Here is a 19,177-nt window from a genome sequence, read left to right as displayed (position 1 = left end):
AGAAGAGCTCACTTGGAGCTTCTGGAATTTTGTTGCTGTACTTTCTTGGACAATAAGTTGCCTGTCACTGCATAGTAGGAGCATCACTGTAATCATTCTAAACTAAGAGTGTTCCTTTTTTTTTTTTTTCCAAACTGTTAAAGGGGAGAAAATGAGACTTATTCCTGCTGCCTAATGATTGCTGCCCTTTGTGAAGGAAAGCAAGTTAAGGTTCTGCTATTGCTGAATTATAAGCATGGCAAGAATATGCCAAGGGAAAAAATATAATTCTGTGCGTAAGTAATACAAACATGCGTGGGTTGTTTTTTTTTTTTCTCCTGATAGGGCAGTTATCTTTGGAAAATATCAGTGTTACAACCCAAAATTCTGCTGTACTCTATGCAAATAGAAATATGCAACTCTAGTGGAGGCTAAAGAAGGCAGCATGCTTTGAATGAGGCAAGGAAATGAAATCTTCTTTCCTCGAATATAGTATAGTGCAAATGAAATTAATTCATAGCAAAATCCAAGTATCTGTTCCGTTTTTTTTATTGTTTACTTTACATTTCTTTGTGCTTGTTCACCAACTGACACTTGCTCATGCTGTGTGTTTTCCTGTTAACTTTTGTTTTGATTTGGTTGCTAAGCTTGAAAATCAGGAAAACTTTTTTTTTTCCCCTTTGGAGGGGTAACCCCTGGAATTCATTCAAAGCATGACTTTTTGGAAAGGTACTAATGATTTCCAGATATTTTAGTTTAGTGATGCATCTCAATGATGGCTTTCACCGCATCCATAGCACTTGACATCTCCAAGTTACTTGTTTTCAATAGTGTCTGAAGTTGAGTGCCTAAAATTAGACATGCTCCAGACTTCAGCTTCCAGAGATGCTTGCTGTAGATGTAAGGTGCTTGTAACACAGGCATAACTAAACAGCTGGGGCTATGTTCTTGTCTTCTTGCATGGTTCAAGATCCAAAATAAATGAGCATGAAGTGAGCCTGTTGCAACTTTTGAGCAGAAATAAGGAAGGAAAAAATAGCCACAACAGGATATTGTCACTGTACATGTTTTATTGGGGGCTCCTCTTCCTGCCACAGTTCTGAAGGAATTAAAAATAATTCTGCAGCCCACATGAATTAAGGTTAGATAAACATATCTTATACTAAACAGCACAGAGCAATAATTTGACTTTTAAACTGTAGAACAATAGGGAAGAACAGTATTTTCTGACTGTGAAATCTCATGATTGTGAAAGCGAGTATCTGAAGTTGGCAGTCATGGAGTCTTGCTGATTCTACATGGTCACTGTTACAGCAAAGGAATGAAACAAAAAATAATTGTGCTTGAATTTGAAAAAAAACCCCAACATGCACAGCTCTTTGGAATTAGGCTAAAAAAATGTAGATAAAAGCTGTCTAGAAAATTTGCTTGCCAACAGAATCAAGGGCCATGGTGGAAATGGGGGACTCTGTCAGCAACTGCAGAATATAAAGTTTTCATTGTTTATGGAAACAGAGTGAGTTCCTAACAGTTATGTTTGCAGTTAATTGCCAAAATATAAACTGATTTTCCTGGTCAAATAAATGGCTCTGACTAAAGTTTACTACTAAAAACGGTGATTCTGTGTATATTCCCTCCCCTTGTGCCATGCTTCTGCTTCTTCTCTTGTGAAAAAAAATCTCAACTGTGCATCTGCACAGGCTGAGCTGACTGAAAATTAATTTCACACACACACAAAAAATCTGAGCAGATTCACTGCAGACTTTCCCTGACTCTTACTGATGGCTTCCCAAAATCTTCGTGTATCCTTTTCTTACTGTGAAGGAGTTCCATGTTGAAAGTTAGCTGGGAATATTTTTTGTACCTTTTTTAGCAAATTTTGTGGCTCTGCGGTGTTGGAAAAGGATATGGTGGCACCCTGAGATCTATGCCCCTTATTTCACTAGGTTGCCACAATGGCAGAAGAACATAGATCTTCGCCTATCTGTTGATGTACCCTGAAGTGATATTTATAAGCTCAGCTGAAGACATTTTCTTTGACGCTCACAAGGGTTTACCTTCCTTTCTTCTGTAAGTGCTGTTACTGGGTGTTTCAGAGATGCAAAGCAGCTTAGGCAAGGAAGAGGACAGGAAGAACTGAGGTTTGCAGCACCTGCTTGAGGAAGCAGCAAACTGGGTGCATTTGACTATACCCATTGTGTAGAAGCATTGTTATACCCTAAAACTCTTCCACGCATATCTGGCAGTAGATATACTAGTAATTTTTTTCAGAAATGCCTCCTGATTGGCACATGGATTTTTTTCCCCCTCCTCCCAGCTCTATTTCAGACACTTGAAATAGGCTTAGTATATTGCTGAATACCAGCTTCTGGAATATGATACCATTTTATGGTGTCTTTAAGTGGTAAATCAAGAAGTGCAGCACCAGGAACTGTGGGTCATTTTTAAAAATTTCATCTCTTACAACTAAATGGAAGTCCAGAGGTTTCTTTTTGCTTCTGTTAATGTGTGTAGTATGGCTACTGTTCATCTTTGTAAGACTGCAGTGTACATTTCTACATCTAAATTTACTCATCTAGATTACCTTTATAGTAGAAGTACCTGGTTTAGACTTGTGTTTTAGGATTAGATGAATTGTAACCTAGAATTACCTTTTTCCCCATAAAAGAAATTTAGATGGACTAGCTCATGTATCAACATCAGTGTTAGAACAGATAAATTATCCCCCTTCCTCTAGCAAAGTCCTTGCATAAATTTTTAAAGCATGCCCTAATATGCTAATTTTTACCGTGCTCTTGTTTTAAGTTACTGTGAGCATGATTGTTTAAATACAGAATGTTCCAGATTTTTGATGTGTAAGGGCCTAATAAATTCTTATATAATACTTTTGCGGTGTTTGAAAGGTTTAGTCTTTGATCAAGCTACTTAATTCCAAGTATAATGTGCCTAAAGTTGGCAAAGTGCTGACAGTTTCTACAGTGGGGGAAAAGCCCAACTTTTGCTTTAGGGTAACTTGTGAAGTTGGCACTTTTTTTTCCCTTACTGATGTTTGTTTATTTCTGTTATGTGCAATTACTGGGGTGTCACTGGGATAATGTGAACAAAACTGCTCTGTTTGTATTGGTGTGTATTTTTAAAGACCACTGATGCATTTTTTTCTATAGAAAAGTAACTGAAAATAGAATTGCACAGACATCAATAATGGGGCAAGTTATTTTAGATGTGCCAGTTCCCATTCTAGTGAAGGATTACAAATTTAAGCCTCCTATTTAATCTTTAAATTGGTGAATATATGCAGGTGCAATGGTTTCATCTGATCTGAAAGTTCAGCGTGTTTCTGACTTGGGACTTTAGAAACATTGCTATAAGGATCCTGCCATTCCTGCATTCATGCAACTCTCCTTGGTATTTGAGGACTGTAATTTTAGTTGGAGCCACAGGAAGATGTGCCAACGGGGTGGCTGGGTATATGCACACATATATGTCTGTATTGTTTTCCTTATTTGCATTTTGAATAAATCAGCTCTGTACTTAGTTACATAGACAAAGTGAAATGGTGCTTGACTTGCTGTGCTGTGTTCTAAGTTTTTAAAAACTAAACCTTTAAATTGGGAGGAAAAGTGAAGATCTGTGTTGATGTTACTTTCAGCACTGCGGCTTTGAAGTTATTCACTGAAGAATACAAAAGTAGAAACTGAGCTGAAATCTCCAGAGCAATTAGTGCTTGAGACTGGTGAACTCGAGCTGGATCATGCCTAATGAAATCTGTCTTGGTCCTGCTTTATTTTTTTATTGCTGACCCACTGTCTGTGGTGGATGAGATGATGGTATTGGAGAGCAGGGGCTAGACAATGCTCTTGAGAAATTGTGTGAAAGTAATTGTTTGGGCTTTGAGAGCACTCATCAGCTCTGAACAGACCAGTTGGGAGCAATATATATTATCCAAGAATCCACTTCTGATAAAATGATGGGTAACTGGTGTATTTGATGAATTATTATGAAAGCTAAGGATCTAAGCTCCAGTTAATTGCCTCAACAGGTGGCAAAGAAAGGGGGGAAGCAGTGTTGTGGTGTTCCTGCCACAGGAGTTTCCTAGAGCTCTAGGAGGCTTTGAAGGCACTCAAGTCTCTGCTTTGTTGTATTTTGCTCTCCCGGAGTTGTTGTTTTCCTTGCTTCTGTTCATTCTAAGTTCAACACCTGTCTCTCAACTTTACATATGCTTAAATTGGGTTTTCTGAGTGGACCCTGTGAGAAGAGGTGTAGTGATGGCGTAATGTGATAGTAAGGTCAGTCTGTTCCCATGCATCAGTATGAATCTATGCATAAGCAGGGAGGGTAGGTGGTAAAGGTGCCATCTTTCCTACAAGAACTACAAGATCCTAGTGACTTCGTACTTCCTGTGGAAGCCTTTGGCGAAGTAAGCTGGTAGTCCTGCTGTGCTGGTTTGATTTTTTTTCCTGTCAGAATTCACATCTGGATAACAACGTTTCACTCCTCTTTTTCCTTTTCTCATTAAAATAGCCTCTATACTCTGACCTGCTGCCTGTAGTTTTGCTTTTAGACGTCTGCCATGTTATACTATATGTCTGCCATGCGATACTATACCTGCACAGAGGTATGTCAAATTATTATTTTTTAAGTACTTTTTTTGGGTTAAAGTTAATGTAATTAGTGTGCTACCTCACTGCTGAGTAGTCTGAAGAAATGAGGCGGCTTTTCTAACAATCTAAAGGCATTCTGATTTAAAAAAAAAAAATCACCTAAATGACTAAAGGCTCCAGCTTGTTTGATTTTACTGCTGCTTCTATTACAGGTAGGACTTAATGCTGGCTATCTCAGGTACAAGAGAATTTCATTATGTTATGTTTTGGCATTAACGTCAGTGAGAGAACAGTAATTACTGAGTTACAGGTAGTGGCAGAACATCACTGCACATAAATGATCACTACTTAAACATCTGTTCAACATACAGAGTCATTACAGTTCAGTTGTTGACATGAAGCTAAAGCTGTATTTGGATCAGGTCCACACATTAAATTTATCAGCCATCAATGGTAAGTGTATGGGTTTGTGACTTAGCATTTTGATGTAGATTTGACTTTTCAAGCTTGCTTTTGACTTAGATGTCTCTCTTTTAAAATTTCTGATGACTCAGGGATTTAATCTGTTCTATAGCTATATTTGTGTGTCCCGCTAGTGATTATTCTGCTGGTGGCTTCATAGAGGTAATCCAGAGAGAACATCTGTTTCAAGTTTATAGTCTAAATCATGGAAGGATATTTGACCCTGTAAGTAGGGAAACAGCAGAATTTACCCAGGAAAACAGCTCAACAGGCCAAAATACTGTCAATTTGGCATATTCTACTTTACCAACTCCATATTCTGCATGCAACAGCAACAAAAAATCTTGGGCTAACAAGAATTTAGTGCTGCTTCTGAAGAGGACAATAATCTTGAATTAGTCATGCATATACACTTCTCTCCCTCTCCCATGAGAGAAATTCTATTTTCAAACCTTTGCTTTTGTCCCCTCAAAATCTTCCACAGGACTCGTACAACACAAAGTCAGAGAAATGAGTTGTTTCAGTATAATATTGGAGATGCAGCCTTTCAGCAGTTGTATCAGTATTTCTCAAATGTAAAAGAATTTGTCTCCTCTGTGATCCATTCTGTTTGCAATTTGCAGTGCCTGGCTGTAGACAGAAAATACAGCATCTTGCAAGTGACTGTCAATTCTGATTTCTTCACAAGTGCCTGTTTGTGCTGGCTGTCAGTGCACTGAGTTCTGTGCAAAGTGATACCACTCTGGGTGATAGGAGCTGCACAGATGATGTTACACGAATACTTTTCCTTTGTGGAAGCCTAAGTCAAAATTCTAGCAGTGGGAAACTTGACATGCTTTCTGTGTGTGATATCACCCTCCTTTTTGGGGGTGTTTATCCCCTCCCTGGGTAAGCTAAGTGATCTCTGCAGAGAATATTTGTCCTGACGGCTCATAAAAATAGTCTGGAAGATCAAAATATTTTGAAAAATTTCAGTAAGTATCAGATATCTTTAGGATGATCTGATTAAAGAATACTCCATCTTTCAGTTTTAACACACCCATTTTAAATATCACAATTTGGATTTACAAAATGCTATCATAACAGCAGGTCTGTTTTTCAATATCAAAGTAGAAATGTCTTCAGCAACATGAACTTAAACATGTTTGCTGGGTGTCTTTGATTATATGTGCAAAATAATATTTTAAACAGAGAAAGCAAATTATTACACTTCTGTAGTTCTTGCTTTATTCTTTGCAGGAAAGACCCCATCCTGGACAATGAGGCTGATGTCTGGCAAAGTGGAATGCTTTATTATAATGCTTTCAAAAATCCAAAATACTACCCAAGCACTGTTGGACTCCACAGACAGTGCTTTGACTTGAGGAGGAGTTGTGGTTGCTGTCAGTAGCTTCTGTTAACATGGTTCCTTATGCTTTTCCAAATACTGAAAACAGCTGTTTGGTGATCTGTGGTTAAGTTAGTGAATAGAGAAGAAGTCTAATCAACCAGATAAACCCTTGTAAAAGCCTCCTAAACTAATGCTCAGTAGCTCATTAGTAGATAGCACCAAATATAGAGTTATCTTGACTATGGTCTACAACTTTATACTGAGCCACTGTGGGAGGCCTCTGCTTGTATGCTTTCTTTTGTTTAGCAGATTAAATGCAGATTTAAAGCCTCATCCTCGTATTTGGCTGGTAAGCACAAGGCCTAGAATAAAAGTAGAAGTATCTTCTGTGATATCTATAGTCTGAGGACAGTCTGCATCATCTGCTGCACATTGAAGTGGGTCTGGAACTGGATGCTAGCTGGGAATATTCTGGCAGCCTGGCTGTGCCATAACACACTTGTACCTCTGTCTGTGAACATGTAGAAATGTGCAACATGCCTGTTTTTTGTCCAAAGGTTGTGTGCTGTGGGGGACACATCAGCACCTTGTCATCCAACATGTAACAAGTTAGCAGTGTGATTTCTCATAGTGATTCTCAGAGTGAATGAATTCCAACATTAATAGGAATTTTGCTTACAGAGGACTATCTGGTTTGGATAATGGACTTAATTGCCATTTGAAGTTTGGAGGGAACTGTGTGGTCAATCTGTTATATCCTCCTAGATTTTTGGAAAGTGAGATCAGTTTTTCTGCTAGTATAAGGGAGGAAAAAAAGTAGTAAAGGAAAAGCAAAGTATTTTTGTGGTCAAAACAGAATGCAGGATATTTCTTCCTGATGCTTAACTATAAGGAAAATGTTAAAAGCACTAAAATAACAGACTACATGCTTAAACTTACTGTCTCTTCCCAGAGTGTGATCTAGTAACCCTCAGATATCTATTACCACTTTTTTTTTTTAAATAAGGGGATTTGCAGATACAAGGCTTATGGGGTGAGGGTCATTGAAACTTCATGAAGTGGGTGATTAGTAACCTACCCTGAACTATGGTAAGTGGTGACCAAGACTATTTATGATGATTTGTTGGAAGGGTATAAAGCCAGGGTTTGCCTCCTCTCATATTTTCTGTTTGCCACGTCAACAACTTCTAGCTAGGAAAAGCACTTTAATTTTTTTCCCTTGTAAGATTTTTGAGTTTTTTTCCAGTCATTTTTTCAGTGCACTAAACAACACATATACCTGTCTCCTTTTGGCTTTCCTATTAAAAGAATTTGACAGATTGTTACCTTCTTCTGCCCCCCCCCCGCCAACATCTACCATGGTGCCACTTAGTCCCCAGAACAAAAAGTGATAATTGTTCCTACTCAGTGTTATTGGCAGTGGCCTCATGTCGTCCAAATGCAGAGATTTCAAGACACTTATATTTCATGCCAGTTATTTGGATTTTTTATTTTGTGACTTGCCAACTGGCTGTTGCCCTTACGAGTGCCCACCTGCAGATGGTTAATGGGACCCAATAAAAGATAGAGCAAAAAAAGTTCTATAGTTTTCCTTTGAGAATCGTTAGGAAATTGAAGAGATGACTTTCCCATGTAATATGCCCTGCCTGCTGATGGAGATGGCTGAAGAGATGGCTCCAGATCTCTAGGAGTTAGTACTTCCCCTTCCTACAGTACCAGTCCTACATTTGCCAAGCTGGTTTCACCCTATTAAAAATGGGAGAAGATGCAAAGGCTTGAGGCAGATGGAACTAACTTTTTTATATACTTTGAGGGCTTTGATTTTAGCATAATAGTATAGGGGGATCTTGAAACCATTATGTTTGGTTATTCTTGTGTCAACATCATAGGTGTTTGGCCAGTTGGTTTGACCTGATTGCTCACTTTGTATAAAACTATGATTTGCAGTCTAAACATCACTTTGAGTTATTGCTACTATAGAATTTGAATGGATAAAGGGAGGAACTACAGTTTATTGTGTTTCTCATTGTTCATAACTGATGTTTACATGGTCTGGATCCATCTGGCCTTTTAAAGTCAAGACTATTAGATATTAAAGAATTCCTTAACCAGACAGCAATAACCAACCATCAACCCAGTCAGGCTGGAGCTGTTCCAAATTTTCTTTCTCTCTTGAAGTGTGGATATCGTTTCTGCATTGCAAGGCTGTCTTCAGCTGGCTGTGACTCTGATACAGGTCTTCCAGATGTCATTGCAGGATACTGTGATGAGACTGCCTTTCTGTCTTCCAAAGTTTAATCGTTGAAATTGAAGGGAAGATAGTATCTTGTTTTGGCAATGTATTATGTGCTCTGATTTCTTGTTTTATTACATCTTACTTGTTAGAGCATGGAAGAAAATGACTGTAAAAACCAAAGGTGTTTCTCTTCTGTTAGCAAAGTTGAAACCAGATGTGCAAAAATTTGATGACAACACTGAATAGATATGACCAGCTAAAAACATGGGCTACATGACTTATAATGGTGGGTCGGAACGAGAAGGGTTAATTCTCATATAATTTCTTTCCTGTTTCCATGTTATTTTTGTATGGCCACCATTAATCAATGTTCAGAAGTCCTCAATTTACTGTTTACAAATTGTTTTTAGCAACCAGAAGGGAGTAATACAAAGCCTTTTGTCTTTGGGAAGGGAAAGGGAGGAAAGTGTGACTGTTAATTCACTTGTGATGCCATACAGTTCTTAAAATCTTAGGGATCTGTTTACTTAGGTACCTTACATATGTAGAATAAAGAATAAGATTAATGTTAAATGGAATGCAGTAAAGTCACTGTCAGGACTGGCTGTCCGTGTGTATGCATGTGAATGCTGCATGTGTTTTAATATGTTACATATAAGTAACTAGAGGTGGTAGTCATATGAAAATCTATCATATCCCTCTATTACTCTGTGGTGAACGGAACGGAACAGATCTGGTCTGATACTGTTTTAAATATGGAATTCAGACTGCCAAGCAGAACATGTTTTTCTCAGCACTTGGAAAGGAGCACCCCAGTTTTACTGGTGTCTTGACATTTGTCCTGCATTCCTCAAACCCAAACAACAAACAGCTTCTCTCCCTCTCTTTGTGATGGGTTATAGTTAAGAAAAGATTTGGCCTGTATTATCCATGCTTTTAGCTTGGCTCAGGTAAACTGAGAAGGGAATGATCTGCAGAAGTATTCTGCTATTACTCAACAAGTAGTCACCCTTGCAGTCATCTATGTGCTAGACCTTCGAGTAAGCTCTGCACAGCTGTTTGATCTTCAAACTGAAGTCCACAGAAATCAGAGGTCATCTTGGTGCATTCAGATTCTGAGTGTAGGTTTATAGGTGGACAGATACAAGAAGTATTCTTCGATACTATTTCCCAGTGTTTTTGTCTAACAGGTACCGAATACCTTGTGGATGACAGAAAGGTTTTACAAGTTATTGTTGTATTTACTTGGCTTTCTTGCTCACTGGTATCCCTCTCCCAGCCTCTCTGCTGATGAATCAATCATGTTGTTTGTAATGTGTATGTGTTACTGTAAATACACACACAAAACCCCCCTGAAAGCCTTAATGGTACATAAAGAAAAACAAATGCAGCATGTTGTTTAGGGGGCAGTGCTGTCTGTCAGAAAAACATGGCCATGGAGAAGAACCTGAAAAATTGCTGAAGTTACGGTGGCTGCAGTTCAGAAGAGAGGGCATTTGAATATTCTCAGCCAGTGAGTCAAAGTCTTCTCTTTCTGCATTTCAGACTGCATTCTTTTTTTCTATCTGGGAGTTGATCTCCCAGGCAGTGCATTGGATGCAGCCTTCTCACTTCCTTTATGCTATTGAGGTAGGTCACATAATGTTCATATGACACTCGGGAATCCTGACGTGTGTTTGTGCCTCTCTGACACCATCATTGTCATTTACAGATCCTGAAAAGGAAGGTTAATCTTTAGTTTTTGAATTGTATTTGTAACTTTTAATGGTATCTTGTAGCCATTCCTCTGTAAGGTACTTCCTAGCTTAATTCAGTACAAAAAGGCTAAGCTAGTATTCTGGAATTAGTGCTTGCTGAGTACACTGGGTCTGTGTTGTTTGGCTGCTCTGCAGAAACAACCCTTAGAAATTGAAAGCTGATTGAAACATAAGGCTAGCGTGTACTTTTGCTTTTATCCTGTACAAGGCTTTACTCCAACTCTTGCAAAACAGCACAGAGAAGAAATTGTCTTGATTAATATGCACAACAAAGTGAAGATTTGATAGTGCATGGTTGGTCTGCCCATGCTAACTTTAATCCAGGTAGCACAGGTAACACATGCTTGGACAAATTGATAGTGTAGGAAAGCAACAGCGTATGTATTCAAGGCTGCTGTGCTGTTGTATATTGTACATTCACTTGTGATGAAGTCTCTCCTGCTTGCTTTCTACTGCTGCTGTGATTACCTGCCTTAGCTGTGTAAATGCTACTACAGGTGTGTCTGCTATGGGATATCGCACTTTCATTTTGCTTTCATTTTAGCTAGGTCTCAGCATCTTTAACATCTCAAACTGAACTGGATGAAAGTAAAAACCAAACACTTATCGTGATGGTTTTTACTGATGTAAAGCTTCTCTGAGGGATGCTCTACAGAAGGGGGTATTGTCTTTTGAACAATCAGCCACATCAGGTTTCTTGGAGTATTTGCACTTTCCTTCTTTGTACTGAATCAGAGGGATTCTACATGCCACAAAGCTGAGCTGCACTGGATGTACTAGTGTGAACCTAAGCGGGAGCAGGCTGAGGTAGGATTAAGGTTCACTCAGTTGTCATTGATGAATTGCCAACCATCAGTTTTAGGAACTGGTTTAGAAAGGATTCAGTGAGGGCAGCCCTGTAGGGGATGTCCTCTCTTCAGCCATTTCTTCAATACCTCTGGCTGGGGAAGGAGGGGAGGGAGGAGTTAGTGTTTTGAGTGTAACTGCATGGTAATAGACCAGATGAGAGTTTGGGGTTTGTACTACATCATCTGGGTTTTGTGAGACCAGGGCAATTTTGTTCTCTTACTTTTTAAACCTTGCACAGAAAATAAGAATTGTCTTATTTAAATAAAGTGTAAAGTATTGTCATGATAAGATATTGCTAATTACTTGCTTTTGGGTATAGTTCTATGATACCGTCTATTATAAATGCTGGTTGCTTACATGAACAAGAAATATGTTGATACTGTCTCTGCTCCAAAGAACTAAAATTCAGCATATCTTAAGTATTCAAATTATTGCATTATTCTAGTGCATGGCTGTCTGCATCACTGAAATAGAGGGACTGCAGCAATGTAGCCAACAAATTTTTAATAAAAGTATTTGCTTGAACGGCACCATGCTGGATAGAATCCACCAGTATAAAAGCAGTTTGAGGCTGTAGTGTCTTGTTAAACACATTGTAAATGTTTTTGACAAGAAGCCTGGCGGAATCCAACCACTTCGAACAGCCAGCATGTCAGAGCAGTTCCAAGTGAGATATATCATCCTGACCTGGACTGATAGTTTTGGATAATCCTCTAATCTGAGTGATTGCTTAAATGTTACAGCCTATTTAGTTTTACTCAGCGTAGGATGACTTGCTGCTAGAGAACTCAGGGTGAATTTGATTAGTTTGTTGGGTTTTTTTTTGGTTGTTTTTTTTTTTTTTTTTTTAAATGACTGCAGCTGAATAAGCAAATTTAACTCCAGCTGTCTAGGGTCCAGGCTGGATTTAGGGATGTCGTATCCTAATGTTCTGTTAGAGACAGCTCCTGAGCTCTGTTGTTCCTCTGACTTCTGAGATTTTTGCTGAGGCCATCAAAGAGAAGGTGACTTGAAGAAGGCAGCTTGGTGTTGGTTTTGCTCTGAGGACACTGACACTTTTGCTTATCCTTGTGTCTGATAAGTGTAGTCTCTAGTCATGGACTGCTTGCCCTCCGCAGGTACCTGTCTTCTACTCCCACTGCCATTGCTACCTCCTTACAGTGGGGCCAGACCACTTTCCACACTCTACAGAGGCATGCAGTAGCCAAAGAACAATTAGAGGCATTTTTCTTCAGCTGTCTGCTTGATGGTAGAGCAAAGTTGTTTTCTTTTGCACTCTTGAACTGCAAAAGAATGGTAAGTTGAAAGGCCTGCTTGGAGAATGCTGTGGAGTGGAGCATTTCCACTAAGAAGGCTGTCCAGTTACTGCTTGTGAAACAGCATCACATCAGGATTGTTGATTTTGCCCTTGTTTTGGGGTTTGTGGAGAAAGTCAGGAACCAGGGCAGTGCTTCAGAGTCCCGGTCTGCTTCCTAGCCTCTGCCTCCCACCAAGAGGACAGAGATGGGGGTGATGTCCCTTGTGCCTGGGTTGGGCTGGCATGCCAACATTGCTGCAGCAGAGCAGAGCTCTTCTCCCGGGGGAGTGAGAACCACCCAGAGCCTGCCTGTACCTCGCGTCGCTGGGGCCTGCTCTTCCTCTTGTCTGGGTTTTTGGGTGGCTACATGATTGTTTAATCCCTTCTGCTCTTGGCCAAGGAAAGTTACTGCTTGGACTCACAAGTGAGAACGCTAAGAAACAAAAGATTAATTGCTCTCACTTCTTTTCACCTCCTTTTCCTGGCTCCACTCTTTATTGTTCTGAGAATGGAGAGACTCCTCCTCCCTCCTCCTTCAAGAATCACAGCCATTTTTTGTTTTGTCTTTTACAGATCAATTTTGTAGCCTGTCAACTGTTTGCACTTTTGGCTGCGTTTTGGTTTCGTATTTACTTGGGTCCCAGTCATGCCAGCTCTGCTGTTCGCCATGCATTTGCCACTCTCTTTGGAATATACTTTGCTGTCTTCTGCTTTGGGTGGTGAGTATTTAGTCACCATTTAGATAAGGCTTGGGTAAAAATATTTCTTAACTTCATATCAGCTTTTCTGGATTACATCTTTTGAGTCTTAAGGGACTTCCTATGTAATAAAAAAAAAAAAAATCATAACCAGCATAACCATCCCAAACCCTCACAGTAAAATCAGCCATGAAAGTATTTGTGAGTGAAGTATTTAATCTGTGATGTTTGTTCTGGAAGTTAAAGCCACACCAGTCTACTGTAAAGATACCTCTTTGCAAAAAGATGCATCCAGTTTGAATATTCACTTTGAGCCAGGTTGCTCTTTCTCTCCATGAAACATGTTGACAATATCGTGTCTATAAGTATTAATCTATGTTGGATATTCAGGCTATAAAGGTGTCATTGTGATAATCCATGTTTACTGATACCCTGATATGACATCACATTTATGTCATTTGCATGGAAAAATATTCCCTCGCTCTGAACTGCCAGCCTTTGCAGGTCACATAGAAATTATCTAAATACCCACTTTGTTGTTTTTAAGGTATTCCATTCATCTTTTTGTCCTGGTGATGCTGAATTATGGCATTATGAATATGGCGAGTATTCCCAACATCCACAGGTGAGCTGATGTGGCTGCAAGTGTGGAGCTGGCCCTCTGACAACTTTTCTCCATTCATGGAGAAGCATGAGGGGCTTTTAGGACCACTTTCTTTTCTTTTCTGCTTTTCTTTCCCCAGTTCCTTGCAGGAGCCTTGTTCATTCAGTTACAGAAGCAGCTGTAATCTCCATTTGTGGTTTTTGCATTGATATATTGCATTTCCTTTCTAAATTGCTGGCCTCAAAAGTTGGCTTTTGCAGTCTTAATAGTTTATGCCTAAACCTCTGGTTTCTTAAACATAATGAAGTCATATTCTCCTTGGTCTTGTGTCCTTGAGGATCGCTTTTGATAATCCTTTTTAATGTGTTTTCCCCCTTGCTGTTTGGCCTTTAGGTATTTTCCACTTCTTCTTGAGTTAGGTAGTTCAGATAAGGTCACTGTGGCTGCTTAACTTAGAAGTCTTGCATTTGGTTACTGGGCTTTGACCTTGAAAAAGTAGGAAGTACCAGAAATGTCATTGCTTTGAAGCAGAAGCTTAGGGCATCATCATGAGAAGTTTTTCATCATGGGATCTTTTTTTTCCTTATAGAAATGTCTCAGAGGAATGAAGACACCTAAGACTGCTAAAGTGCTTTATCAAATGAGTGCCTTCCTGGCTAAAAGACAAGAAGCACTTTCATATGAAAATGAAAACTGCATGGTAGTTATATGTGCTTCTTTTACTGCCTAAGAGGAAGTTCATGTAGAAGAACTTCCCTGCTCAGTCACTGAGCCTTCTTGTGTGCGTACCATACTCTGTCCTAGAGGTCAGCACATCAGAGTTTTTAAAACTGTGTAGTTGGAGTCGTTTACTTCACATCAATCTGCACAAATGGAAATTTTTGTTTGTAAAACTGCAACTTTATAGTGGGCTAGAAGGACAAGCTGGCAGTGCTTCCCACTTGTTTACTTTTGTGTTGGTCTCCCTAACAGCATGTGGTTAATACTGTGGTTTGGGTGTGTTACGGGTGATTTCTGTCTCTACACTGTGTGGCAGTTTCTGTAGCTGCTGCTGAATGCTCACATCCACATCAGTCTGGGCTGGGGAAGGGAAACCCTTTCTTCTCTCACCTGTCTTCAGGGTCAGGGCTGTCTGAGGATCTGATGCTCAGATAATCATGTCTTCTTCTTTATCACTTCCTGAGGTGACACCTCTCTAACATCTGCACGGGAACCATCACGTAGGATTTCTCCAGGATTGTTTAGAAATGTGAACCATAAACAACAGTCTTGTTTATAGCAGTCACTAGCATTTTGCACCAGCAAGCTAGGTATTAATCAAGGAGACTTTTTTCACTCCCTCACAGAGTCCAAAGCCTGGAAGTCCAGAGTTATTTTTTTAAAAAAGTAATTGGACAGTGTTTATGGAAGAAATGCTGTCCAGAAACCAGAAGGAAAAATGTGCTGAAAATGTGTATTACTTTCTTCCCGGTCATTGTCTCTACCCATCACTTGGGGGAAATGCAGGAGTTGCTGCCTGTAGATCAGAGGAACCAAGTCTGCAGAGGGAATCATCCAATATTTATGTCTTCTGAGACAAGCTGAGGTGGTGGTAGGGAAACAGACACAGTTTCAACAGGAAACCCACTCACTCTTACTGTTTAGCCAATTAGGGAAAGGGAAAAATAGCTGTATACTGCAACACAAATTAAGCCGGTTCATATAATGTTGTCCACTGCTACAAGATGGTCATGTCTTGATTTGAGTTGATGTGAAATAGCAATCCAACATGCTGAAAAACTTTAAGAAGGCTGGGGTGATTGGGTTAGGACTTTTCTACTGTATTCCACTAGCCATGACAGTGTGACTCCAAGTACATCCACATTAAATAACAGTGTATTCAAGCTGCTTGAGAATAAGCTTGAAAAATGCCAGTTTAAGGGCTGGACCTGTTCATACAGAGGGCCTGTAAGAGCACTGGATCCCTCATAGTGGTGATCCAGGACTTGGCTCTTTTCCTTCCCAAACACAAGTGGAAGTGAAGAAGAAACTACATAGTTTAACCTGCATGCTCCTTTCCCTGGTTATTTTCTGGTAGTTTGCTTTCCTGGTGAGGCTGCCAGCCTTAAATGGACAGATTAATCCAGCATCAGAAATATTCCCAGCTGCAGCAGCAATTCAGTATATCTGTCCCTGATCACCCCCCTCTCAATCTAGGTGCTTTATGCTTAAGCACTGAGGCTTATTTTGCTTGATCCCATCTATCACTGTTAGATGTCTCAGCTGGGTGGCTTGCCTTTGGAGGGATGCTTGCTGTTCTCTGTTGATGAGAGGGAGCCCAAGGACCTTGCTGAGGCTGGGCTGGATGCCTGACCCAGATAAAGTAAGGTACATTCTACTCTGAATCTCCTGAAGAAGCTGTCATGTCCTCTCAGTCTGCTTTTCATCCAGCTGTTTGCTGCGGGCCATGTGACCTGCAGGTTGCCTTGCTATCCATCACTGTCATTCTCACTGCACTTTATTGGTCCCCAGGGAGGAAAAACTAATTTCTTCTAAAGCCAGCCATGTTTTGACGAAGGCCTGGCTCATTTTTAGTCATCTGCTAACTTTGTCGAGTCTGATTTCACCTTTAGTTCCCCACCATGATCAATCCTCCTGTGGGTCTGGGGGGACCCTGCTTGGCAATGTGTGCTTACCAGGCTGCCTGACCTCCCGTGGCCCAGCAATGCTGGGTGTGCAGGACGTGCAGTCTCAGTCTGTAGTCTGCAGGTCATTGCATCTTCTCTCCCATGTGGCTAACTTCTGACACAGGGGGCACCAGTAGACCTGGTCCTGGCCTGTCCATGTGATGCAAGCCTTTTGTTCTGGTGTTCCAGCTCTCCATTGCACTGTCTAGTTTGCTTCATGTGTCAGTCGGTGTCCAGATACCCATCTGCTTCTTTCCTCCCCAGTATCCTCTTTCTTGCTCAGGGAGAAGTGAGTTGTATGAAAGGTTGCATCTGGCCCACCTAGACACTGCAACACTTCTAGTCCTCAGACCATTCAACTCATAAGATAGTCATGCTGCTGTCCTGCCTAACATAATTTTGTGATCATCTTGAAAAAGAGAGAGTGAATTTGTCATATTCCATTTAAGGAATGCTGCTTCGGTTGGACTCGATGATCTTAAAGGTCCTTTCCAACCTAAGTGATTTTATGATTCTTCTGGAAGATGGCATATAGAGCCAAAAAGATTAAGCTACATGCTATTTGCTTTATCAAAATCAGAAGAGAGAAAATATCTTGAAATATTTTAGTTTCTGGTAGATCTGAGGAAGAGTTGTACGTGTGAATAAAGAACATTTACAGATAAAAAAGTTAGTGGATAACTTTGGCGACACACGTACGGTATCATCTGGTTTCAAATACGTGAGTCAGAAATTTCAAAATAATACGTGAGCATGGGAAGTCTGAAATTGAAATGCCCAACTGGAAGTGATCCTATTTTGATCCTATTTCTTCTTTCCTTTTTTCCCACCCCAGTGTGAGGAGACGCATCTGTAATGTTTTAGCTGGGTACACAAAACTATCAGTCCTCTTCGAAAATTTCTGCCAGATCTCGTGACATAGCTTCAGACTTGTTAACAACCTCGTTTGCAAAAATCAAACTCCACTCCTAAACAAGCCCAAACCCAATTTAAGTGATTTTAGTTCTTGTTGGTACTTGTGTTGGTAACTATGTGTTCTGTATGTTATTGTTTTAGGTACTCCTTTGTCGTAGCTATGGGATACCTCACGTTGTGCCACATAAGCCGAATATACATATTTCATTATGGTATTCTCACTACAGATTTTTCCGGGTGAGTGAGTCTGCAAGCTGGGTCCTGTGTCAATTAGTATTAGTTGAAATCAGTATGTTCTAAGAACAATTTTTGTTACCTGTGGAGCACCTGCAAATTTTGTTTCTCTTAAACTTTTTCCAAGACTTTTCTTTTTAAGGAAGGAATAAACACTGTATGATTTTTGTATTGACTTATTGTTTCTGATGTTTTCTTGCTAGGTGCTATCTAGTTAGGAAGGTAGAGCTTGGTTAGTTAGACTTTCACCTAGAGCAGGTGATAAGTCTGCCCAGTCACTTGCTGGAGCTGGTGGAGTGCTTACAGCCCTGGTAAGCAGCATGGCTGGTGCTCTGGTGCCTGGTGGGCTGCCCTGAGAGGTGTGGTGGGCTGCTCTCCTCACACCTTCCTAGTCACAGCTGTCGGCTCCGGGTTATCCTTTCCCCTGTTCTGATTTATCTTGATGCCCCAGCTGGGAAGGTGTTTCCTACCCCAGCAGACTTGGACAGGGAGTGGATGACTGGGGGAGCTGGGAGGTGGGTGGGTAACCTGGGCGCTAGACACTAGAATAGCTTCTGCTTTTGGCGCCGTTCTTATGGGTTCTCTCACAGCAGCAAGTTGTGGCTGCTATTTAAGTAGCACAACTTTTTAAATGCCATGCATTTCTGTGGAACAGTGTTTTTCATATATACTGTAGTCTCTGATTTCACTGAAGTAGTAGAGGATGCTTTGCAAAAATACAAACAGCTAACCCTATATATTTTGTTATGAAGGAAAGGTATGCTTTTGCATAATTTAAAAGTAGTGTGGTAATCTGTATTCCACTTGTTTAATTAAATATCTGAATACAGAGTAATTAGTAACATACTATGAAAAATTTCTGTAAACTGGCACAGTAAGTTGCAGATGCCTCTTCTAAGACTCTGTCTTCTTAGAGGCATAGAGTAGGAAATCAAAGGGTTTTGCTGTGTATGTGCATGTGTCTCTGTGTGAGGTGGTGGGTTTAAGCATTTAATTAAATTTCAGGGGACAGGGGGAAAGTTTCTCTGAAGGGGCAGAAATGGGAACTCATACAATTAAAGAAATAGAGTTCTATAATATTTTCTGTGGTTCTTTTAATGCACAAAAGCATGTCCTGAAAGAGTATTACATACCAAGAAACCTATAAATGGGATTGGAATGTTGTAACTCTGTGCGTGTGAGACAGAGAGAGAAATGCAAGAGAGCATGCTTTTCTGAATAGTGCGTTCAGAAATGCGCTGTGAGGCATATTAGCTCTCTTTCTGTGAAGACATTTAATAAAGATCCAGCTGAGACTGGGGGTGGAAGAGGAGGAACGGTGGCTGTTTATATTATAGACTAGGTAGGATTTTCTGCTCTCTTCATGAAAAAGAAGCTATGCTTACCTAATGATGAGCTTGAGGATAATAATGATACTGAAAGAATAATACCTGAACTTTGTTGTTTGATTTTGTCCTGATGCTTCAAGATATAAAACAATTCCTAAACTTCAGTCAAACATAAAACTGCCAAGAAGTAAACACCTGGAAAATGTAGTATGGATATGAAC

At 40.1% G+C, this 19,177-nt stretch overlaps 1 protein-coding gene across 3 annotated transcripts in view; it reads left to right on the top strand.

Moving 5' to 3' along the window:
• Positions 1-19,177, top strand: part of MBOAT1 (membrane bound glycerophospholipid O-acyltransferase 1) — a 57,735-nt gene that overhangs the window by 10,992 nt on the left and 27,566 nt on the right. For 2 of the 3 annotated variants that reach the window (XM_074897907.1, XM_074897906.1), the window contains exons 2-4: positions 13,085-13,230; positions 13,757-13,834; positions 17,536-17,631. In XM_074897907.1, coding sequence (XP_074754008.1) covers positions 13,085-13,230; positions 13,757-13,834; positions 17,536-17,631 — 320 coding nt within the window. The remainder of the gene's footprint in view (positions 1-13,084; positions 13,231-13,756; positions 13,835-17,535; positions 17,632-19,177) is intronic. The other variant, XM_074897908.1, reaches the window with a different exon arrangement.

The sequence above is a fragment of the Athene noctua genome, chromosome 2, assembly GCF_965140245.1.
Source record: "Athene noctua chromosome 2, bAthNoc1.hap1.1, whole genome shotgun sequence".
NCBI lineage: Eukaryota > Metazoa > Chordata > Aves > Strigiformes > Strigidae > Athene > Athene noctua.
Note: the sequence above shows the minus strand (reverse complement) of the source record. Positions and strands in the feature narration are given on the sequence as shown.